This window comes from Sceloporus undulatus, chromosome 1 (assembly GCF_019175285.1).
Source record: "Sceloporus undulatus isolate JIND9_A2432 ecotype Alabama chromosome 1, SceUnd_v1.1, whole genome shotgun sequence".
Classification (NCBI taxonomy): domain Eukaryota; kingdom Metazoa; phylum Chordata; class Lepidosauria; order Squamata; family Phrynosomatidae; genus Sceloporus; species Sceloporus undulatus.
Window position 1 is genome coordinate 246,190,960 of NC_056522.1, and position 25,313 is coordinate 246,216,272.

General features: G+C 38.5%; 1 protein-coding gene across 1 annotated transcript in view; it reads right to left on the reverse strand.

The window, feature by feature from the left end:
• Positions 1-13,336: 13,336 nt before the first annotated feature.
• Positions 13,337-25,313, reverse strand: part of MAP3K2 (mitogen-activated protein kinase kinase kinase 2) — a 56,735-nt gene continuing 44,758 nt past the window's right edge. Inside the window, exons 13-17 of the mRNA XM_042445433.1 lie at positions 25,123-25,271; positions 24,096-24,227; positions 23,465-23,594; positions 21,759-21,936; positions 13,337-14,782 (exon numbers count right to left, since the gene is read on the reverse strand). Coding sequence (XP_042301367.1) covers positions 14,557-14,782; positions 21,759-21,936; positions 23,465-23,594; positions 24,096-24,227; positions 25,123-25,271 — 815 coding nt within the window. The 3' untranslated portion in view covers positions 13,337-14,556. The remainder of the gene's footprint in view (positions 14,783-21,758; positions 21,937-23,464; positions 23,595-24,095; positions 24,228-25,122; positions 25,272-25,313) is intronic.

Here is a 25,313-nt window from a genome sequence, read left to right on the forward strand (position 1 = left end):
AACGCTGTGGAGTTCTAGGAATGGTGGTTTTGTGAGATATTTGGCCTTCTCTGGCAGAGAGCTCTGGTGCTCCAAACAAACTACAGGTCCCAGGATTTCATAGCATTGATCCATGGCAAATAAAATGGTGTTCAACCAGATTATTTCTGCAGTCTGGCTGCGGCCCAAGTCTTAAAGGTGCTTTACCTGATTCTTGTGCATCGATGGGGAGGTGATCCCTTGTTCTTTAAGCAAGGTAACATGAGCTGCCAGGCTTTCAAACTACCAATCAATGGCAGTCACAATGAAGAGCTTTCTGTCTTAATGAAAAGCTATGCTTGGTTTTTTGGCATGCCTCAGCAGTCCTGAATCAGTTTCAGTCACATTACAACTGCCTGTTTTCGGACACACTTCCTCTCACCACTTGGCCCAATCTGTTCTCAAAATGGCCCCACACCCAAGCAATGGATATTTTGGCATCCCATTCAGTCTATGGAAAAGGACATCCATTCATTCCGTAAGGGACAAGACTTCCAGCTTTCAACATGTGGCATCCCTTGTAATAAGGGACACTTGGCAACTCTACAGAAAGGGAGACCTATACTTGTTTACTTAGAAGTAGGTCCAGTGAGTTCACGGTGTGCCTTCAAGTCACCTGTTGACTTATGGCGACTCCATGAATTTCACACGGTTTTCTTAGGCAAGGAATACTGTGTGAGGTTACATGGGAACATCTGCACCCCCACAAAGCACACCACAAATACTACTCAGCCAATACAGGCTAAGTGTCCCTTATCCAAAACCTTTGGTACCAGAAGTGCTTTGGCTTTCAGATTTTGGAATATTTGCATATACATAATGAGATGTCTTGGAGATGGGACTCTAATTGAAACATTACATTCATTTGTTTCATATACATTGTCCTGAGATGTTTCATGAAAGGCCACACATATAGAAACATGGAGTTATTGATAAAAACACTGGAGAGTAATGTTAATTAATGGAGAATTTTGGGGTAATTTAGACTGAGTAAGTTTGTATTTATAGTCAAAGGCGCGTTACAGACCACCCCTTTGGGGCAGCCTGTAAGTGCACCTTTCCCCGGTGTATCGGGGCCTCAGCGGGCAGAACGGCAGCTGCTGAGGCCCCAATCCGCCGCTTTCCAGGCTGCGGGGAAGCGGCAAAAGGCCACTTCCCAGCAGCCTGGAAAGGGGTGTTCTTGGGGCTTCAAGCTCCAAGGACACCCCATGGCGGCGGGGAGGAGGAGAAAGGGGCTGCTTGGCCCCTTTCTCCCTTGTGTTGCTGGGCACAGCCATCTGAAGGCTGTGCCCAGCGACGCAAACCAGCGACGCAAACCAGGAAGGAGCTCTGAAACGGAGCTCCTTCCTGCTCCATGCAAAGGGCGCATTAAGCACCTTCGCATGGAGCGACATCACATCCACACCACCCTGTATAGAGGCGGCTCGGTCGTGACGTCGTGATGGCGGCCCTCATGTGGAAGGGGCGCTGCCATTTTGTACAGACTCAGTCTGTACTAGGGTTAGGGGGGTGAGGAAGCACCGCCCCTTCCTAACCCTAGTACGGACTGAGTCCGTACTTAAAGGCCCTTTTGTAATGGGCCTATGACTGTATTTATAGTCTAGGGAATTTGTCTTTTAAGTGGAGGGTAGTAGTGGGGTAAGACTAATGGTATATTAGTTTGTTGTTAGTATTTCAGTGGTGTTTCATATGTACACTGTATTATATGCACATGTTTTCTATAAGTGTTATTCGTATATGTAGTTTGCTTGTTTGTTACTTGGATTATGTATGTTCTTTTTTCATATTTCAGGGTTTTGAAAAAAATATATTTTAATCCAATACAAACATTAAAGAAATTTTGGCAGGTTACAAACCGCCATTAGGGACGTCCCAGTTTGGAAAAGGGGCGTCTCTTCTAGACGCCCCTTGCCCTATCATGGACTCAGTCCATACAAAATGGCGGCGCCCTGTTCATACGAGCTCCGCCATTTTGACGTAATGGACGCTTTGCGTCTGCACGTGGTACACCGGAAGTGACGCTGCGAGTGCGCCCTTTGGCACTTGCGGGGCCTCTTCCGGGGCCTGAGAAGGAGCACGATTTCCGCGCTCCTTCTCTGCAGTGTCCGGGAGCCGCGCTGTTTAAAGGCTGCAGCTCCCAGATGCTGCAAGCGGCGACTGAACCAAACCGCTGCTTTTCAATGGTCTATAACCCACCATTATTACTTCCGATTAGTTTTAAATATGCTGTATCAGAGATATATAAAAAAAACAAGAGATGTTTGGCACATTTTACTTGTTGCTTAGGTTTACTTCAAGTGCCAAGTAGATGTGATTTTATTATTTATTATTAGATGATTTTGGTTAAAAAGCAGCGGGAAAACTGCATACTTTAATAATATTCTACATACAACATAAAAGTACAACTGGGAGAATAGAGTTCATAATAAGGTTGAAATCCATTAGACACATCTCAACACTATTTAAGAATTATTGAACTAATAATGGTCATGAAGCACTTTGTATATTAACTATCACTATTTATATACTTTTTTGAATGGAAGAAAACACACACGGGAAATAAATATTTGTTTTATTAACACTTAAAAGTGCTATTATCTATAGTCATTCCATAAGTTCACAAGGTTACATCCAGTAAACCTTTTCACCATAGCCTTTCCAGAATGAATTAAACTTGGAAGAAAAAAAATCTTTCATTGTATTAATTCTTGCAGGTCCTCATGCACAGTCGTCCTAACGAAGATGTGTACCGGCAATATACACATTTCATAAAACAAAGTCATTTGGTCAAACACAGAATATAATATAAACATGGCTTTTTATATTTGATAAAAATCCCAAATAAAATAAAAGCCATTTACCAGCAAGAAAATAACAGATAAATACATAGGTGTTTTTTTTTTAAAAAAAATCAAGATGATTTTATACATTTTGTACAAGCACAGTTTTGAGACTGTAACAAGGTCAAAATGTGCATGAATAATGGAATAAAACCACACCGTTATCCGGCCATTGTGGGCTCTTTTAAAAACAAAACAGGAATACCACTTTCCCAAAATGGATGGTTTTTGATATTCACCAGTGTGCTATTTACCCAACATGATAATTTTTAGTTGGTACGTCTTAAGCATTATACAAAGATCCTTTCAAGCCACAAACTCGGTTGTCAATTTAAAACGTAAGCATTACTAGGTATTCTACTAGTAGCTTCAACATGCTTTAATTTTCCCAGTATCCAAAAACAAAGAAATTGTTACGATTAAGAGAGAGACATTACATTCAATGTAACCAAAAAGAACAGGCAATAAAAAACATCTGACTTCTCTAAGACTGGTTATGTGTCTCAGTTTTCTTAAGCAGCTATAAATTCAAAGATTGCCTTCACCTTTTCAGAACAGTAATATTATTATTTTCCGTATTATGGAAACATTTTTAGCTTTAAAAAAAAGACAGTCCTTATAAGACAAACTGTACCGTTGTCCAGCCCGAGTGTTTTAATATACAATTCATGTCCAATTTTGGAAATACAAATACATTTTGAATGGTTAAAAACAAAAATTAAAAAAATATTTTCTGAACATCAGCCAGCTGAAAATATATTCATCTAGTAAATTATCTCTCAAAGCTTTTAATATATTTATCTAACTAAATGCAGTACCCTTAAAAACAATTGTTTAAAAAATGTAGAAATGAAATTGTGGAATAAGTCTGTGGGATAGAGAGAGAAAGGGAGAGAGAGACAGTACATAGAAGACATTTTTATGTACCTTATATTTGGGTAGCTTTTAGACACATTTGCCACAAGCCAAACTCCACAGAAACTCTGATAAGTACAGGAAGCTTCAGATGAGCGGTGGCTTTCCTATTCTCTTCATACTTACAAAAAGTTCTATATGCACCCTGTTCATACCAGTGTCAAAGGGTCTGGCATTTGGCCACTCGCCCACTCAAGCAATGGTGAAGTTTGAACTGTGGCTTCAAATGGCAGAAGTGATGCTTATGCTAACTGTAGCAGACAACCAAGTCAGTTTACTGCTATTCTGAAATAATGAAATTATGTGGTGGTCATCTGACAATATTTGACTGGTCAATCAGCCAATGTCCCAGCAATATAAAATGAACTGGCAAAACCCTGTTCACACAGAATTCCACATCAAAATTCCTGCAGGTGCAACCAAGTTGCTAGATTACGGTTATTGTGGGGAACTAGTAAGCAAAGCTAATGTCCTGAGTTCCTCAACCAAGATAAAGCCAGAAGCTGACACCCATTTATACTGAAGTAATAAAAAAAACCCTCACACATTCAAGACAGTAGTACATTGCACGCATACATAATTCGGATACACTCATAACAGTTGGTCAAAGTATTAAATCAGTGTACAAATTAAACATTTTCAAAAAATGTGCAAAAGAGTCAACATCAATAGGAAAAAAACACATTGTGTACATACATTACAAACTGTGCCCAGCATTTAAACAGAGTAAAAACATTACATACAGAAACCAAGGGATTCAATAGATAATTTGACAGCTGCATAAAAATGTACATTATTAGATCAAAAGAGTAAGGTTTATACATTATTATTCATAGCTTTTTGAAAAGTAAAAGTCCATTATCAGCTTCAACCAACTCCTCTTCCCCATACCTACAGAGATACTTGCTTTACATTGTAAGATGGCAGGCTGAGCACATTAAGACTGCTATGATCCATTTATACTTTCTCATGAAAATCAAGATTTAAACTGGTGACAGAAAAAAAGGCAAAGCTTCACAAAGTTTACAAAGTTTAGACCCTATTCCAAAAAGAAAGCACAATCCTTTTTGTACATAGTTCATGATTTGTGTCATATATGGAGTGGAAAGGAATCATATGAAATAATTCTGGTGGATAATCCCATCAGCAAGCCAGTTTTGTGAATATGGCCAGCATCTGGAAGCCAACAAAACAGATGGTAATCCACACTGCACTCCTACCCCCAAAATGCAAACTTCCCAGTATTTCACCATCCTTGGCCAAAATGGCTTGAATGTATTACTAGCCAAATGACCAGAGAGAAGTTTAGTAGCTTTCTTTTTATTGTTGCTCCTTGGCTATTTGCAAAAAGCAACTGCATAAAGAGATAAAATATGCCTTTTTCTATAAAGTTTATTTCCACTCAACTCCCCACTCTTTGTTTTGTTTATACTCGTTTGAGATATGACAAAAGCACATACAAAACAAAAAGCTTTAGCTGCCCAGAGTTTCAGTGGCTTAGGAAATGTTCACCAAGATGCAAGTCTTTCACTTCCACTGCATCAAGGGAGTTAAGGGAGAACTATGGTTCAGAAGTGTTTGGAATGAGATGGATTATTTCCTCAACAAACTAAGCTATGGTCTAGTTTGTTATGGCACAAGGAATACTTTGGCCCATTATACTGATTTCAAGACTCACTGTTCAATCCCTTCCTTGCCTTCAGCTGCAAATTTTAAAACTGCAGAAAAGGGCAGTACAATTTTTGATGGTGTATACCCTGGGGGGAAAAAGGTACAGAAAGACATAAATGGAAGGTGAACAAGGAACTGAACAGTAATGAATAATCTATCAAAATCCAATGAAATCAGATGTAATGCCTGATATGACTACACATACAAGCAAAGGGCAAACTATGATGTGAAATATATTTCAAGTATTTTAATGAAATTTTAAAGATCACCCTGTATAATTAAAAGTGTCTGGGAATTCTTTCATACTTATTTTATTCATTATATATTTTAATTCATTGTACGTAAAACCTGCCCTAAGTACCATTGATGTGATTGTTTCTTTGGGACATCCAACAATGGGCTACAGAACTACACATGGCATTTTGTTCATGCAAAAGGATTTCCTGCTACCTTCTCTGTGCTAAACCCTCGGTGTCCCCTGAAAAGCTAAGTCTGAGAGGTAAGGATCCTCAAGAATAATGTACATTGAAGCTGAACTAAACAGAGCATTTCTTCTACTGGTTTAGAATTTTCAAAAAGATTTCAGATGAATTTATAGGGAAACATAATGACAAACATTTTTCATTCCAATCTATTTTTGTTCTAGTTGCCTCATAAAGTACATTTGGGATAGGGTGTTTATATAAATCCACCTTTCATTTGAGCCCTTATTTGCTTCTATAAGTTTTTTCTCTCTTGAGGTATGGATATATTTTTAGTTTCTGGTACAGCCTTAAAACCACCTTGCTGTTTCAATAAGACAAAGTTTTTACATCATTGACACTGAGTACAAGTCAGACAGTGCTCACTGAAAGCACCTGACTAGCACCTGCAGTTATGGGGCCAGTAGGTTTTGTGGACTGTAAAAGGGCTGCACTGTATTATCCCAGGACCCCTGGAATTGTCACTGGGGATACTGGATACAACTCTTGGATTGCACACGGCTTCATTGGCACCTCTAAAAATATTGCTGGCCAAGCAACCACTTGGACTGAATGTGCAACCAGGCCAACCCTGGTAGTTGTTATATTCAGCACAAAGCTTGCAAATAGATGGAAAACTAATTAACAGTCACTAAGCTAGAGAAATATCTCTTTGGGCTTTGTACAGGGGTAGAAAAGCTTTGGTTTTCAGTGATTTGCAAATGCATACACGCCACACTTATGAACAAGGAACTGAACAGTAATTAAGTACTGGTATATTGGCAGTAATACTTTTGCTAATCCAAAAATCATCATGTGGACTTACATTCAAGCACACAAAACCTGTTTTAACCCACAAGTGTGATATATTTGAAAAATTAAAACATGAAAGATAAAAGGAACTATGCTCACCAATTATTTTGAATATCTACCATGGTAAGATGCTGCTGCAAAGTTGGTTGAAAGGATTGCCAGTGCAACTAACTCATTAATGCAACATTAAATCTGGACAATGGCAGGAACAAGGTTTGCCCCTGTTTCGGAACTATGTTCTTTGCAAACCATTTGGCTGTATAGAAATAGTACTGTCCCATGCTTTAAGCAAACACTTTCCTTCAGAACAAGCACCTTCACCGAATAACTAAGGCCCCATACAGACAGGGCAAAATAATGCTGCTTCAGGTCACTTTGGAGGTATGCTATTTAAATGATGCATGTGTCCTTAGAGTCTGGAAGCCGTGCCAAAGCTACACTCCAGTCCTGAGGACTGCAGCGTGGCCTTGGTGTGGCTTCTGGACTCTTAGGACACATGTTGCATTTAAACAGCATACCTCCAAAGTGACCCGAAGCAGATTTATTTTGGCCTGTCTGTATGGGGCCTAAGTAACCATCTGAAACTCATCAGAACTACTGAATATTAAAGGAACATTACTGCTGCACTGGAACAGAATGCAGTCAAAGAGCAGGATTTATTTAGAGATGAACGATGTGATAAGAGAACTTCCTACTTTCCATTCAGATTTAATAACACAGTGAAGGATAAATAAGGAAACTTTCTACTTTCCATTTAGAATTTAGAACAAAGGGGAAACTGTTCTTGATTTTCAATGCAGAGTTAAACATATGTTCAACACTCCTGAAGTCAATGAGAAGCGTAGCTGTGGCAGGACTGTGCCCACATATTATATCTCTTTATAAGATTAATAAAGGCTTTATAAGATTAATATTTGTAAGATTTGTAGTGAACCTGGAGGGAGTGGATGACCCAAATTTTTTTGAAAGCACTTGTAGCTGTAATGCTTGTACTTAATTTAAAAAATAAGACAACTGCAGATCATCAAGCAATATTAACATCTGAGATGTAACTCTCTGTATTTCCAAGAGCATATCTGTCGGTCCTTAACTCCTATTAAAACTGACAGGTGAGTAAATAAGGCAGATCTATAAAGGCACTCAAATTCATTTGAATTCTGTTGAAATAATAACTAAAAGGAGCCAGTTTTACATATCTGAGTGTGTATCCTAAAAAAGGAAGTAGACTACACAAAAATAATAAGCTTTAGAAATGTAAGGAATACTCCCACTTCCTTCCTGCCTTTTAACTTATATTACTGATTCAGATTTCTGCAGATAAAACGTCTATGATTTGAGGATCTATCCCTTTTAATTTTTTTAATCAAGTGAGATAGTTCTCTAATTTTAAATATATTACTTTCTTTTACTTATCACACATTTGAAGACAATAGAATGCAGCCCCTTTCATCATAGTCCTTTTCTTGCATTTACTAACAATTTATCTAGGCAGATGAAGTAATCCTTTTAAAATAACTATGGGGTGAAACAGACTGCCCCAAGAAGGTGGTTTGAAGCCACCCAACAAAGCCGGATTGGGGCTGCAGGAACTGCAAACAGCCACTCCTTTTTGCACCGGCAAAAAGCCGGCTTTTTGGCCCAGCCGTAGCAGCCGTCTTCTGGCATGCATCATGTGTACGCCATGTTCCCAAGCTGGCTGGAAGCCGGCTTTTTATGTTCCGGCTTTAATTTGGAATGCATTTCCGAGACTTGAATGGTGAGCTTCATATATACTATGAACTTTTTTAACAGCTGTCAATGCTACACCAAAGGATTTATCCACAACAGACTTGTCAAATTGGTCTTACTATAGACAGAAGACAGGAAGTGAAGGAATGAATGACTTGAAAGTAAAAGTATTTGTGCCCTTCAACAATCTGTTTTCATGGCTACAGGCTTGATTGAAATCTGAAAAGTTTGTGAAATTGATTCTAATGCAGTTTAGAAGAACAGAAGAAACAGAAACCAGGGAGCATCCAACAAGATCCATGCATGAGACATGTCTTAAAATGCTGTTTTAATATTAAAATGCCTAACACTTTCCTAAAGGAAAATAATTTGCAGAAATTTCTGATAAAAAAAGTCCTCAAAACAATTGCAGGGTTTATCAGAAATTTCTGTAGACATTTTATCAGGGTTATCGGGTATGTAAAATTTCTGCAGATTCCCTACAGAACTTAAAATATTAACAACTGGGCATCACTACAGAATCCGGAGGTGTGTTGTTGTTTTTCCATATGTGAATTCTAATGCAATTTGAGAAACATGCTAAGTTTGTTTCCACTTGACTGAGACTGTTCAAGCTGATATGTGTACAGATTTAACTGTACAAAGATTTAACCAGTTAGACAGATTAAGATAAATGAAGGCACTGTTATTACCACATCAACAGCTTATTCTTGAAGATAAAATTTACTCTGCCATGACAACTATTTTATTCATTTTTTCCTACAAGTTTCTAATTTCATATTAAAATATTGTAATTACATACATTAAACTGATCTTTTTATAATGGTCAATTCCCAGACCATTCTCTCATAATTGTTCCCAACGAAAGTACTTGTGATTCTGATATACTATAAAACAGCCTATGGAAAACTGCAAATCTCTTCATATCCTTGAAATGCTAGAAACACAACTGTTAGAGAGCAGATGCCTATATAAAATAGGGCAAAATTAAAAATAAACTGAGTTTCATAAGGCTGCAAATATGCATCATGCCCAGGTATTAGGATTTTACTTATAACTTCTACATGAAACTGCTCACTACTCGTAATTACTTGTTGGGATAGATACCTGAAAAATAACCTAAGTACTTGTCTGTCCTATTTAGCAAAGGCTTAATTGCAAACAAAATGGCCATTGCCAGACTTGCTGCCAACCCTGTGCCTTTTGGTTCTGCACTTCAATGAGAAGATCACACAGGAACTGTATCTAAAATGTGCATGTTGTTAAAGTCAACACTGCTAGCAATTAAAATACTTTCGATCCACCCAAGGTGTGGCCTGTGACCAAACTAGAAGTTGATAGAAGCTGGGTATATCATAGTAGTCGTACAGCCCAAATGGCATTAAACACAGTTGCTAAGAGGCTGCAACTCCCTAGACATATTTATCTTTTACATCACTTTTTATATTGCCATTGTCAAGACAAAATGCAGTACAGAACAAAGGCACAAAATGCAATCACCTTATTCTGATAAGTTCTCCCCTACTTCCCAGATACAGTAAGAAAAATGGCACTACAGTTTAAAAAAGCAAGCTGCACACAGCAATCTGAGTAGATCATTATAGAATTTGAAAGTTGTCAAGCTTCAGTTAGTTCCTTTTGACCATTCAGAAAGAGATTAAAATTCATATGCCACATTTACATTCCTTTTGGAGTCCATTTTCATACTTTTTTGGTAATTTAAGAATCCTTATTAAAATTACAGAAGCCTTTGCATGTTGTTTAGGCATAAGTATTCAAAGCACAAAAGAGAAATGGTTGCATTCTTTGGCTCTCTGTTGAGTCTCTAACTTTAAACGGGCAGCTGAAGTTCAGTATGTTAAGTCAGTTACAAATAGGCTTAATGCAGCTTTTGGGTTACTATAAGATGTTTCAACTAGTAACAAAATGTGGAAAATATGCAGCAAAGTAAACAATATAACCAAAACCCATAAGGCATTTTCTCACATCTGATTTAGACTGCAGAAAACACTAGAAAGGCAGAATCCAAATCTGTGAAGCCTGCCAGAGGTAAATATCTACTTGTTTTGTCCTAAAGAAATATACTTATCCAGGTATAAAAAAGCCTGGCCACAAAATAACTTTTGCTTGAGTTGCCTGTGAACTCTGAATGCCTGAAGCTGAGGAAGTTTGCATATTTTTTTTCTAAGTGACTAGTGAGAGATATTGTCTCACTCTTTATGTTTCTTGTTCTACACACACACTCCTAATACTTGGATAAATAACCTTTTCAACCTATTAAAGAACAAGCCCTGTCGTACCTATACACTATGAATAACTGTAACGTTTTAAGGAACCTTCTAACTGCTTTAAAGTTTTAGAGGTCTCTATGGGCCTGAATAGACAGGCCAAAATAAAGCAGCTTCGGGTCACTTTGGAGGTATGCTGTTTAACTATTGCATGTGTTCTAAGAGGTCGGAAGCCACACCAAAGCCACTCTCCAGTCCTATGGACTGCAGCACAGCTTTGGCACAGCTTCTGGCCTCTTAAGATGCACGTGTCATCTAAACAGCATACCTCCAAAGTGACCCGAAGCAGCTTTATTTTGGCCTGTCTGTTCGGGCCCTATGTTACACAGTCTCATTAGATTTCACAAGCAACTGGTCTTCGGCCATTTGTCCAGTCTTTCCTCCCCCCCCCCAAAAGGTCTCTCAAGATGGAAACCCTGAACAAAGGGGAAAGAAACACAGCTCTCATATAATCACACCTGCCCTCTGTTCCAAATACCAACATTAATAGCACTGATATTGGTAAATGGGGACCTGCTGGCAATAAACAAGTTAAGGCAGATGCAGACTTCTGAAAGTAATCCTCTAATGCAAGATTTTAATGAATCTTTTTCTCTGTTTCACTTCTTAGGTATAACTCCTGGAATTCTACATTAAGATGCTTGTTTTGAAGTTTACTCTCCCAGCTAACTTGACACATGGTTTTTGTGCATCACAAACTTCTAAAGGCAAGGAGTAATGGAACAAAACCCAATCTTGATGATGTCAGATCAAATTACAAAAGAAAAGCACCAACACACACTGTTCTCTGAACACCTAAAAAGTAATGGTCACTAACCAGTGACTTTATTCCAGTACCATCAAATTTTTGTTCTATAGCTTAAAGAGGGTCCTAGTGGGGGGGTGGAGAGTTCTAACAGCCCAATCCCATGCATGTTTACACAAAAGAAGGCCCTACTTAATTCAGTAGGGCTTACTCTTTAGTGTATTTAGGACTGCTGTTTCAGTTACCATTTGCAGGAGGTTCATTACACATGTTCCTCAAGTCTCTCCTTTGATCAGTCTTCAGCTGACACACTTAGGCCACTTAGAGGCTGCAATGATTGTCTGTCTGCTAGATTTTAAACATTTCAAACACTGATAATTGAACAGAGCAAGGAACTGTGTCAAAATGTTAAACATACATACATAGTTTGGTTTAGCTGGGAGGGAGGCTTCCATTTTCATCTATTATTCTACTAGTGGACCAAACAATGCATATCTGCATGTTTCATGCTCTTTGCATAGTTGCAGCTTAATCGAAGTCTAGCAGAATCTGAAATCTTATGGATTTTCCTATAAGCCTCTGGCTTAAAACCATAGGGAAAATGTACAAGAGAGGAAAGCAAAGATCTGCAATAGAAGACTACATAACTGTGGGCTGATCGCTATGATAGGTGAAAGAAGGCAAAACATTCATCACTTGAATCCCATCCACGCCATTTTACAATACTTCTAGCAAAAGCTGGCTGCTTTCATCTGAAATCACCAAGACTTGCTTCTTCTTTTTTTAAAAGTTAAAAACTGAGATATTTAAAAATCCACTCAAGCTCCTAAATTCCATATCCAAGTTCTACAGAAAATAGTAAGAGACTCTTGCCATTGTGACCTGTCTCAATTTCGGTTTGATTCTGACACTTCAGTGCTTTTAGTACACAGGCAATATTCTCTGACCCCTTAATCATGTTCACAGCATCAGATGATCTTTTCTTAACACCGCCAGCTTCTACACTGTGCAAATGAATGTAACGGTCAGCACTTTCCTCAGCTATGGAGTTGAGAACATGAGTTACTCTTATCTTTAACCAAAGTTAATGTATTGGTAGCATTACATATAGGCCAACTATGTTGTTTTAAACTGGTTCAGGTCTTCAGTATGTTTGGCTTGCCTTTCCTAGCTTTATACAGGAGGACCTCAAGGATTTCCTCAGGAAATATTAAATAGCAGTGTTCAGCAACATCACTTCTGGAATACAGGATCCTTCAGTGACTGTTACTGTCTTGTGACACTAAAGTAGAATTATTTATCTGCAGTTCTTTCAAAATTCCTGAAGAGATAGAAAATATTCAAGCATTCTATAATCATTATATTCAGATGTCCAAATTGGAGTAAATACAGTTCAGATAATTCTATCAAATCTGTTTTTTAAAGATTACTTAAGTCAGTTAAGGCATACATTGTACAGCCTTCATCCCGACTGCAGGGTACCTAATGACAGGAAAAGCACCTGTCTCTTATTTACCCAGCAAAAGCATCTCCTTCTCTGTGCCTTGGTCATAATCAGTGTGTTGAAACTGAACTATATTGTACATATGGAGACTTCTACTGAGATTGCTTTTCCTCTCTTGATTGTAATGAATAATGATCTTCTATGTTCCATATCAAGATAAAGTCCACAATATGGAAAACCCAATTCTGCATGCTTACTATGATGTTTATCACACTATGCTCTTAAAGAGCTACTATTCCAGTGTGACTCCTCTAGCAGCCTCCTGTTGCATGCTGGGATTGGCAGTTTTAAGGAGCTGAACTTCTCTGCCTGAGAATTCTAAATACCCCTCCTTAAAACTGCCAATCCCAGCATGCAACAGGAGGCAGCTAGAGGAGTCACACTGGAATAGTACCTCTTTAAGAGCTCGTCTGATAAACACCTATGATTCAAATTAACAAATCTTGCCCCATATCAAGATTAAGTCCACAATATGGAAAACCCAATTCTGCATGCTTACTATGATTCAAGTTACACAAATCTTGCAAATGCTGTTTGACTAGCAAGTCAAATGCCCACCTTAGACACGGGACTCTGTTCAGTTTCATGAGAAGTGATAACAGCTTATTTTAGACACTGCTTTGCAATCTAGTCTAGACACTCTAAAAAAACGTTTTTAATGCAAGTGTGTTAATAAGAAAGAAAAAATGGGTCTCATGAAATAGTTTAGGCAACAAGCAGGGCAACTAGGACACTATAAAAGACAAGGAATTCTTAATGAAGACAGTCTTTGCCCTAACCACTAAAGCCCCTCCAGACCCAGAGATCTTAACCAAACTAACAAACTAGCTTGTTGTATGGTATGTGTAAACTATTATTTAACTCTAGAAGAGTAAGGATCGACAATAATCTGTTTATCTACAATTTCTGACCTAGGACATTCATGCACCAGAACTACTTGACTTCTCCATCCATGATCCTTAAAACTACTTAGCTAGGGGGTCCATGTGTTTATTCTTTTACAACTATAAATACCTTCGTTTGGTTGCAGTTGATGTGCTAGTCAGATGGTTTCGTTTCCAGAATTCAGCTAGCTTAGCAGTCTGGTTTTTCAGCTTCTGACTCTGTTTCCAATACTGTGGATTAGACTCGTTTTCAAATCTGAAACACAGCCAAGACCCCTATCTACACATTACAAAGCACAATTGAACACATTTTCTTTTTCTACATCTGCTAGCAACATGTACGTTTCCCCTGCATCCTGAGTAAGTCAGCAGTGCTAGGGGAAAAAAACCTTACACACAATTCTTGATGGTTCAAATAAGTTGCCTTTACCCCCTCAAATAAGGAATGAATATGTACTAAAGTGCTTTATGCGAACCACATCAGTACATTATTGAAACAAAAAGATTCTAATCCTAAATGGGAAACATTCTGCATTCTAAATATGCAGAGAGATTATTAACAATCTATAGGAAAACAAGAATCAAGAGAAATAACTTCTCTCTTGTCTTTTCTCAGCGTTGTGTAAAAAAAGAAAAAAGTGCAGTCAGAAAATAAATGCAGTAGGTGAGAAATGGGTTGAGGCAGGCCATCAGTGATAATGTGCAAACGTGTGTCTTAGCAGTTCCTCTGCAGATGGTCGCAATTTAGCCTCAGTAAATATCCGCTTTAGAAAATCCCGCCCGTGGTCTGAGACATGAGGTGGCAGCTGGGGATTGGTTGGCTGTGTGGCAATTTTAAAAATGGCAGCCATTGCTTCAAATTCTGCCCAAGGCGGTTTCTCTGTGAGCATTTCAACCACTGTACAGCCTACGCTCCTGCAACAGGGAAAAATGATCAGTTAATAACTGTCAAGTAGAGAAATAATTTCCACAATATCTGCAGAAGCAAGCAAAGAGCAGCATTGTTTCAATACAACATTTTACACATGTATCTGAATTGTATGCATTAAGTCAACACTTCAATTTAATAAGTGCCTTGCAGATACCAGATACGACAAACCACTGGTGGAACACTATCAGCAACAAAAGCACCTTTTACATCCACAAAGATCTTGGAATGTAGCTATGCAATGTTGTTGTTAGCTGCCTTCCAGTCGACTTTGACTTATGGTGACCCTATGAATGAGAGTCCACCAAGTCAACAGCCATGTTCAGGTCTTGCAGACTGAGGGCTAGGCTTCCCTACTTGAGTCTATCCATCTGATAAGCGGTCTTCCTCTTCCTATTTCCCTCAACCTTAACATGCATTGTTGTCTTTTCTAGTGAGTCATGTCCTCTCATCATATGGCCAAAGTACAACAGCCTCAGTTCAGTCATCTTGGCTTCTAGGGTGATTTCATGCTTTTTTAGTTCTAGGACCCATTTTTATGCATATCCAAGGATTATATCCTTTCCTAAACTCCCACCAATCATTGAATACTAAAGTAATGATTGTCCATACCATCCTATTTCCCATTTCTATGTATGGTTGTGAAAGCTGGACAGTGAAGAAAGTTGATAGGAAGAAAATCAACTCATTTGAAATGTGGTGCTGGAGAAGAGTTTTACAGATACCACAGACTGCCAAAAAAAAAAAAAAAAAAACACCTTAAATGGGTATAAGAGCAAATAAAACTAAAACTTGAACTCTCTCTAGAAGCCAGGATGACTAAGCTAAGGGTGTTATATTTTAGCCGTATCGTAAGAAAACATGACTCACCAGAATAGACTATAATGCTTGGGAAAGTAGAAGGCAGTAGGAATAGAGGGAGACCACATTCTGGTTGGATAGACTCAATCAAAGAAGCCATGGCCCTGAATTTGCAGGACCTAAACAGAGTGGTTGATCATAGGGTGACTTGGAGGTCTCTCATTCACAGGATTGTCATAAGTCGGTTGTTAGCAACAACAAAAACTTCCACCCAAGGATATTCGAGGGGGGTGTTGTCTTGTAATCTTTATATCCTAAAAACCTGCTTGAAAAGACAGGACATCTGCTCCTCACCTGCCATACAGAAAGCTGAAGTGAAACAGGGACACTAGTCTCACACTGGACTCAACCATAAATTTTCCCCTGGATGGATTTAGACTTGTCCTTCCAGAAATGGTAAGTATTTAGTAGAGGATCTCCACTAAATTACCAAATCTCCCTGCAGTTCACAGTGGCACTCCTTGCCATTATTCCCAATGGCCCTCCCCCCACCACAGAGCTGTTTTTTAGAGAGTACAGGGTCCTGCAGGAGAAAGGTGATGACTGCTTCCTTCCCCACCCTACTTTTTCCAAGGGGAGATTCCATTAAGAACAACTCAAGTCACTGGAAGCCTGCTGTGGCATTGTGACAAAGACGACACTGCCAAATCTCTTAAACCGCTTTACACTGTGTACCACCACTGCCACCAATTATATAGAGAGACCCTCGAACACAGATCTCTCATAAAAGACTGCCACACTAGAACTCTCTTCAAATGCCAGCATCTGGGGTTTTAAAATCCCCACAGCTTGGCCCCGATTGTCAATTGATAACTAAACATCCGCCATCTGGATGTTCTAAAAAATAAAAGGACTTTTCTCGCTAAGTAGCATGTATGATGTTACAGTATATTTAAAAACACTTCAGGCAACTTTTTGTTGAAACAAAGAAAAGGACTTTATTTACAAACAAAGCTTATTATTGTATCTTTCTTAGTGGATGTTATTCAAGCTTGTTACAGTGTATGAACTGCTTCAGCAGTTACAAAACTTATCACTTTCTTTCACTTGACACTATATGTACATTTCCTTTCACTCTTGGTTCAAACAGAACCTATACCCAGCTTCTATAACAGTTACAGCTTCAATTTATCAGTTACCCTAACAGTAACTAAAGCTCAGTGATGGCCAAACTCTGGCCTTCCAGGTGTTTTGGACTTCAGCTCCCAGATTCCCAGACCATTATCCAAGATGGCTGAGGCTTCTGGGAGCTGAAGTCCAAAACACCTGGAGGGCCAGAGTTTGGACATCACTGCTACAGCTGAACTTCCTTAGCTTAACTACTATATATACTTGACTATAAGTCAAGATTTTTTTGTGCAAAAAGTGACCCCAAAAAACCCTGGGTAGACATATACAGAGCAATATGGTAATAGGCTTGCCCCTCAAGCTTCTTCCACAGTTGGATGTCCCCTGAAGGGACAGCCGGGCTGGGGAAAGTCCTGGGTGCAAAGGCTTGCTCCCTCCATTTCCCTGGTCCCTGTGTCATGCAGAGGCTGGAGGATGCTAGGATTGGGGAAAGTCTTGGGGGCCAAAGGCTTGCTCCCTCCTTTTGCCCAGTGCCTGTGTCCTCCAAAGGAACAACAGAGCTGCAGAGGAGGAGGAGGAGCGATCACTAGCCTCTAAAGCTTCCTCCCCAGCTTGGCTGTCTCCCAAAGGGACAGCTGGGCTTGAAGAGGGAAAGGAAGGGCACTGAAACCCAAATTATACCCTCAATTTATCTAGGGGTTATATCAAGTATATATGGTACAGTTAATTTCATCTGTTCCTCAGGTGGCTCCTAATAGCTTCCACAGCCCTCCTAGTTGTAATCCCACAGAATATCAACAGACCTTAATTCTGGTCTTCCCTTGTCCCTAACTTGGGTAACTAAAACTCCTCAAACTGCACCTCACATCAGTCCCACTCAGCCTCCTACAGGGTCTTCTCCAACAAGATTCCTCCTCACTACTTATACTCAGTCCTGGGAGCAGCCACCACCTTTTCCTATCTTAACTCCAACTGGCTATTCCTAACATTCCAAACTGCTTGTTTTCTCCACACCTGCATACTACCCTAAACCAGTAGCAAAATTCTGTGTTACTGCTGAAGAGGTACTCTCCTCTAAGTTAGTGGGACACTGGGGAGGGGATTACAAGCTCAGGACTGCACTAATTCTTTTGAAGTCCTCCTTCAGTTTAAAAGTGGTCCTCTCTAGTTTGTGTGTTTTGGTTTTATTTTAAGCTCCAAGTTGAGACAGAAAAACTGACTTAACACTGAGACAGAATTTTTTTAAAATGGCTAAACTAAAAATAGATTTATATTCTCCTTCTGAACATGGAAGGGGGGCATGTCTGAAACAATCACTAAAAAAAAAGCAAGTGATGGCTTTCATTTAGCTTAACCCAGTGATTAAGCAGCTTCTAGCAGAAGAATGAGAGAGCCCCGCTATAACCTCAAAATCTGTTCAAAAAAGTTGGATGCACATTTCAAAGCAGATTTTAGTACATGCAGGAAATGCAGGGGAGAACGCAAGTAGCAAGTCTCATCACACAGGCAGAAATCCATTTGTGCAAAACTGGGTTCTACCCCAGGTTGAATTAATTAACAACTTCTGAAGTCAAAATAGTCAGAAGCCTATTGTTACACTCTCTCTGAGAAATGCGTGAAAAAAAGAGGACTTCCAGAAGAAAAAGATGAAGACTTGATTTGCAAACTTATACCGGTCTTGACATATTTTTTTTTGGACAAAGATAATGTGATGATGGAATATGAGATCGATAGGCTGTTTCGAATTAACTCTCCAATAGCTACACAGAGAGAATTCCCAAGGGAAGTTATAGTTTATTTTTTGCGTTGACATGTGAGAGGTATGTTACTCCAAAGACACAATGAGAATCCGATGGAATTCCAAGGGATAAAGTTGAAAATATTTCACACATTACAAAAGCAAAAATTGGACATCATCTGTCTTGAAGAAACAAGAATAAAGGAAAAAGATATTAAACATCTAAGAAATCCCAAACTGAGTCTTGAATTTATTTCTGCATCCGAGTCAAAGAAGAAAGGGGTGACAATATACGTAAACGCCAAATATGAAGCCAAAGAAATTAAATGTGATGTAAAAGGGAATTTTATAATGACTGAAGTGGAAATACAAGGAAAAATATATACTTGTGTGGGAATATATGGACCATTGGAAAGAAAGGGATGTTTCTATAAAAAATTGTTGAATGAGTGAAAAGAAATTAACCAAGAAAATCTAATTTTGATGGGAGACCAGAATGGAGTAATAGACCCTCTACAAGATAGACACTCAGATACTAAAATTAAGAAGAATCAGGGAAAACTTCCCAAAGAATTTTTTGAATTATTAGAAATCATGGAAATTCAAGATACATGACGCTTTAAATATGGGAATTCAAAGGATTTTACCTTTTTTTCTAATCGGCACAAATCCTGGTCAAGAATTGACTTTTTAAAAACATCTTCTCATTTATGTCCAAAGATTAAGAAAATTGAGGTATTACCCAGAATTTCGTCGGATCATAACCTGGTGATGATGTGGATGGAATGAGGTAAAAAAGAATTTCATTGGAGATTAAATGTGAATTTATTGAAAAATCAGAAATTGGTAAAAGAAGTATCAGAAGAAATTAACTTTTTTTTCAAGGAGAATATGGAGAATGAAGTATTGACCCAATAGTATGGGATAGTTTCAAGGCAGTGATGAGAGGATATTTGATTTTAAAAAAGCTCAGAATTAAAAAAGAACAAAGGGAATCTGATTAACAATGAAATTTTAAACAGAGAAAATTCTCTCAAGATTAACCCTAGAGATGAAGAAAAAATAAAGATGGGAGATCAATTATTTATAGAAACAAGTAAAATTAAACAAGTATTTCATCGTTGTTGTTGTTTTCAAATTTATACAAGGATCAATTAATTGATTAGGAGAAAATCGTGAATTTCTTGGAAAGATGCAAGATTCCAAAATTATCTAATGTACAGAAAGAAAGTTTAAATAAACCAATAACAGTGGAAGAACTAATATTGGCAATTAAAAGAGGAAAACCAAGAAAAGCTCCAGGCCCTGATGGATTTTCCATTGAATTCTATAAAACTTTCTTGCACCAAATACTAAAACCGCTACTTAAAACAATGAATGGAATTATAGAAGAAGATATACCCCTTACATGGGTTTTTTCAAATATAACAATTATACCAAAAGAAAATACAGACACAACGGAACCAGCAAGAAATTCTCTGCGAATACATTCATGAAGACCAAAATGGATTTTTACCGAAAAGATTAATTAAAGGAAATATAGGGACCATTTTAAATTTAATTGAATTTCATGAAAAAAATATTGACAAGCAATTATTGTTAATTTTTTTAGACGCCGAAAGGCATTTGATAAAGTTAATTGGATTTTCATGAAAGAAGTGTTGAAGAGAATGGACATTGGTCGAAATTTCTTAACATGGCTAGACAAAATATATAACAATCAAGAATCTAATATAATAATAAATGGAACCAAAACAAAAGATTTTAAAATACAGACAGGAGTCCGCCAAGGATGCCAGCTATCTCCGCTATTGTTCTTGATAACTTTCGAAATAATACTAACACAGATAAGAGAAGAAAATTAAAGGAGTAAAAATAAAAGGATGGGAATATAAAATAAGTGCATTTGCGGACAATTTAGCGATCTCTGAGTAATCCTGTGGAAGACATTGATTTGCTTATAAGGAAACTAGAAGAATATGGTGAAGTCTCAGACCTCTTTCGGCAAGAAGGAAATTCACTGGCTTGAAGAGAATGTCCTGTAAGGAGCGTAGGCAGGAACAAGACTGAGGCCCGGGGGGGCTAGCTCCTCCCTATATAGGGCCGGTCTTTTGTTTCTATTGTCCCTGACTACAGGAGCAAATTGGGAGGAGATAACCCAGTATACAAGATGGTAGGACCGTGTCTGCTGTGAAATCTGTGATGTAGAACATTCATTAATCAGAGCTCTTATTTGCACTATGAAACTATACAAACCTACACATGGTTACTCAAACAAAGGTTTTAGGATCTGACATGCTGGAAGGTCTGGATTATATCAAAAAGTCTGGATCACCCTATATCACCTGTATCAAAATTGTTTAGCCCACTGAACACATTTGATCAATAACACTGTTCTGCCTACTTATGCCTGTCTATAGCTTTCCAATGAGAGCAAGCATGGTGTAGTGGTTTAAACATTGGACTAAGACTTTGAAGACCAGGATTTGGATCAGCCTTGTAAACCCACTGGGTGACTGTGGGCAAGTCACTCTCTCTTAGCCTCAGAGCATGGTAATGGCAAACCCTCTCTGAGGAAACTTACCAAGAAAACCCCATGATAGGTTCGGCTGAGGGTCGCCATAAATTGGAAACGACTTGCAGGCACACAACAACAGCTTTCCAATATGTGAATGATGGGATCAATCAAGTTGCCAGCCTCAACTAGAGCAAACTCACTGAATCATTGGGATTTACAGAAGTGCTGGCTTATCATTCATCAGCTAACTTAATAAGTCTACCCCTTCTGGGATCACCAAGCAGACTTAGGCTTGTTTAAGTGTATACACCAGGGTAGACAACCTTTTTGAGCTGGGGGCCGGGTTGCTGTCCCTCAGACAACTGGGGGGGTCAAAGCCAAAAAATAAATAATTAAATAATTTTTAAAAATTAATTAAATAAATAAACCGGGACAAATGTAGGATAAAATTTTCAAATGGTGGACACTTTTTTAAAAAAAGTGGAGGACATGCGAAAAAATTTGCTGACTTTTTAAAAAATGTTAATATAAATGCATGTTTCCGAGGCTTCTGTAGACAATTGCCCCCCAAAGGCCCCGGCGGCAATCGGCGGCAGGACTGGGCTGGTCCCAAGGCCTCGCCGGGCCGCATCTGGCCCACGGGCCGCAGGTTGCCTACCCCTGGTATACACAAACATAAAACAAGTGTTTAGTAGAACAGGATGGAATCCACTCAGCATTTTTTGGTAGAGGAACCAAATGGGCAATTGTTTTTTTTGGTAGAACAGAACAAACATACCAGATATCGGCTTTTCTCCCATAGCCTTCTCCGCTAATAACTTCTGGACTCATCCAGTATGGAGTTCCTGTGGCAGATTTCATTCCTGTACCAGACAGGCAAATTGTCTGAAGCCGCTTGCTGGCACCAAAATCACCCAACTTTACATTGCCGGCAGAGTCCCGGAGAATATTTGCTCCTGGAAAATATATAAAGGTACATTGTGCTGTATATGTCTGATAGTAACCTGTTACCACTCAGGACTGATAGCAATTATAGATTAAGTAATTTATGGAATCAAAAAAATTAAACTGAAAATCATATGTGATTTTTTTTTCAATGTGCAGTTTTATTAAGTGTGCCTTGATTCTAAGAAAATACTGTAGATTTACAATTAGATACTGTATATAAAATACTTTAGATCTCCTGAAGAATGATCTAGTAGTAGCTGTCTTGGGATGCAACCCACACAAGTAGGCCAAGCCAGAGGAAACAGGATGAGGAAAAGATCTGAAATCAGTGAAGTCCTTTTTGTTTGCTTTGTAAAACACTATGTCATTGGTTCCCAACCTGTGGGTCGGGACCCCTTTGGGGGTCCAATGACCCTTTCATGGGGGTCACCTAAGACCATTGGAAAACACCTATTTAATTATAGTTATGAAATAGCAACAAAACTAATTTCATGGGTTTGGGTCACCACAACATGAGGAACTGTACTAAAGGGTTGCGGCATTAGGAAGGTTGGGAATCACTGCACTATGTGCTCATGCCATTTGATGTTCAGCTTGTCTAGACATTTCCAAAAATACTCCAGGAGGGAGTCACTAATAGTTTGTAAGTGTGATATTTTATGTATGTAAAGACTATGAGCTGGGGGCCAGAACATCCCTACTAAAAAGTTATCTCAACCATGTAATCCATCCTTTCAAGATTTAGACCAGCCAGTATTCTTTCACCCTTGTTTCCCTATCTGCAATGTGGGAATAATACTAAACTCTGTCTCAGTTACAGGATACTTTTAAAAACCATTACAGTAAGTAAGGTGTTAAATGCATGTAACATACCTGGAACAATTTAACCACTTAGAAAAACCTTATATAATAATTATTTGCCTCTATTTTTAGGCAGTTTTTTTTTCCTGCATCATCTTTACTTTTTATACACTGCTCAGGAGCAAAATACCTGATATTCCAAAAATGCAAAGAATAAAAAAGGGGAAGGAATAATCTATTGTAAATGTAATTAATATTCCTGAACAACTTTTTCTGAACACTGGAGGTGGTTTAAGATTGAATTTCTATTTCTATTTACAAAGCAGCAGGAAAGAAAAAATATTAGTGATTCTAAGTGAGCTTGCTTATAACAAAGTGTTTTTTTGTAGTTGTTGTTAAACTTGAAACACTGGCCATGACTGAGATACTTTTAACTGAAGAGGAGTTTGATAGAATCACTGATAACAATCCATCAGTGATACCTTTATTAGCCAACTGAAATGCACAATATACTTATGCATTTTCAGTTGGCCAATAAAGGTATCACTGATGGATTTTTGTTTGTATTTGGTAAATGGCCAACACATCTACCTCTGCATGTTTTCTGACAACAATCCAGTATTTTATCATAAAAATTCAAGTCACCCAGGCATTTCACAATAGAGCTTCACAAGAAAACCATATTTTATATCTACAGTTCATCATGTAGATTCCTGATAATTCTTTCTTCATTACCTTTAATGTCTCTGTGTACAATCATATTACTGTGCAAATAGTGAACTCCTTCCAAAATCTGCCGGGTGTACTTCCGAGTCACATTTTCTGTGAGCGCACCATATGCCTTCAACTGATCTTTTATTGAGCCCTTCAGACAAAGAAAAGGTGAAATACTGTAAAACCATATCATAGTAGTAAAATTATTCTTCTAGCAGATACGAAAAGTGCTGCATTTAAAAACAATTGTCAACTGTATGGATCAAGGCAGTCATAACTGCCAGGGTTTGACAATGGCACCGTACACAAATCTAGAAGGATGCACTTTCTCTACTGTGCTCAAACCAATTTTTGGAACTTTGGGGAAAGGCTCTCCCTCACCCTAAAACAGGTTAGAAGATCACAAAATGTGGCAACATTTCGCCTGCCCGCCCGTCCCCGTCCCCTCACAAGAGTGACTTTTCCACAAAAACATGTATTAAAAAGTTTTTCCCCTAATTTTTTTTAAAAAGGGGGTGGGGTTTTTTTTGGTTTGTTTGTTTGTTTGTTTTTTGGAAGGGGGGAATACCTTGCCAATCCTGGTATGTAAATGTATGAGTGTACATAATTAACAGAAAAGAAATTACTGACTACCTGACCATCTCTGCCTTACCCCTGGCATATATTCCATGAATATAGAGAGTGTTCTTTCAGGTGGATCCCTCAGGCAACCATAGTACTGGACAATTCTCTCATGTAGCAGGTTTTTCAGCAGCTGGATCTCACATTCAAGAGCATTTACCTCCTGAAAAGCAAGAGCACAATCGTAAACAATTCAGTAGATTCTAACAGAAAGAACATACTGCACTGAGTCATACTGACACACACAAAAAGAGACACTCAACTTGCATTTCATAAAATCATGGAGTTGGAAGAGACCACAATAACCATCCAGTCCAAACTTCTGCCATGCAAAAATATGCCACTAAAGCACTCCTGAAAGATGGCCATACAGTCTTTGTTTTTAAAACTGCAAAGGAGACTCCACCACCCTCTGATGATCTGTCGAACAGACCTTATAACTTCCCTCCCCTAATGTTTAGCTGGAACTTCTTTGAACGTGAAGACAAACAGGTGCCCATCATCTAGTTAACTATACCAATCTAGCTAACTATACCTCATTATATGTCATTATGGAACTTGGAGTCCACATTAAAACACAAAATCATTACAGATTTGAGGTCATGATTTGTTCAGCAACTCGCCAATACCCACCTTTAGGGTTATGGATTATTGTCATGCACAAAAACACTCAATGACTCTACTCTCAAAATCTCTGTTAGGCATCCTTGCAAATGTGTGTGTATGCACGCTCATACTAATGATACATTAAAATATGGACAGAAATATATATAAACATATGAAATAAATAATTATCAATGAAGCTAGCATATGAGCCTGGTACTTTAGGAGAGAGGCAAGCCAGAATATGAAATTTGGATGTCAAAACCAATTTACTAACCAATTATAGGAGGCTCATGGTAACAAACTATGAATCTTCACCATTTGCAGCAGGAATGGCCAAACAGCATATTGATGAACAATAAACCAGCTTATGGTAAAACGTGAGGCTCCCATTTCACTTTAGACCACCCAAGAAGTGTGACAAAATTCTGAAAAATCAATTCCAGTTCTCTTACCTTACTGGTTTCTGGGCTGTCAGGATCAAACTGAACTTGTTTAACAGCTAGCTCTCGTCCTGTGTCCGCATCGTAACACAGATAAACTCTACCAAATGCACCCTGGCCCAGCAGTTTACCAAGTCTCCAGTTAGTTGGAGCTCGTGGGGCTGAAAACAGAATAATAAAAATTTAATATACACTTGTCCCTC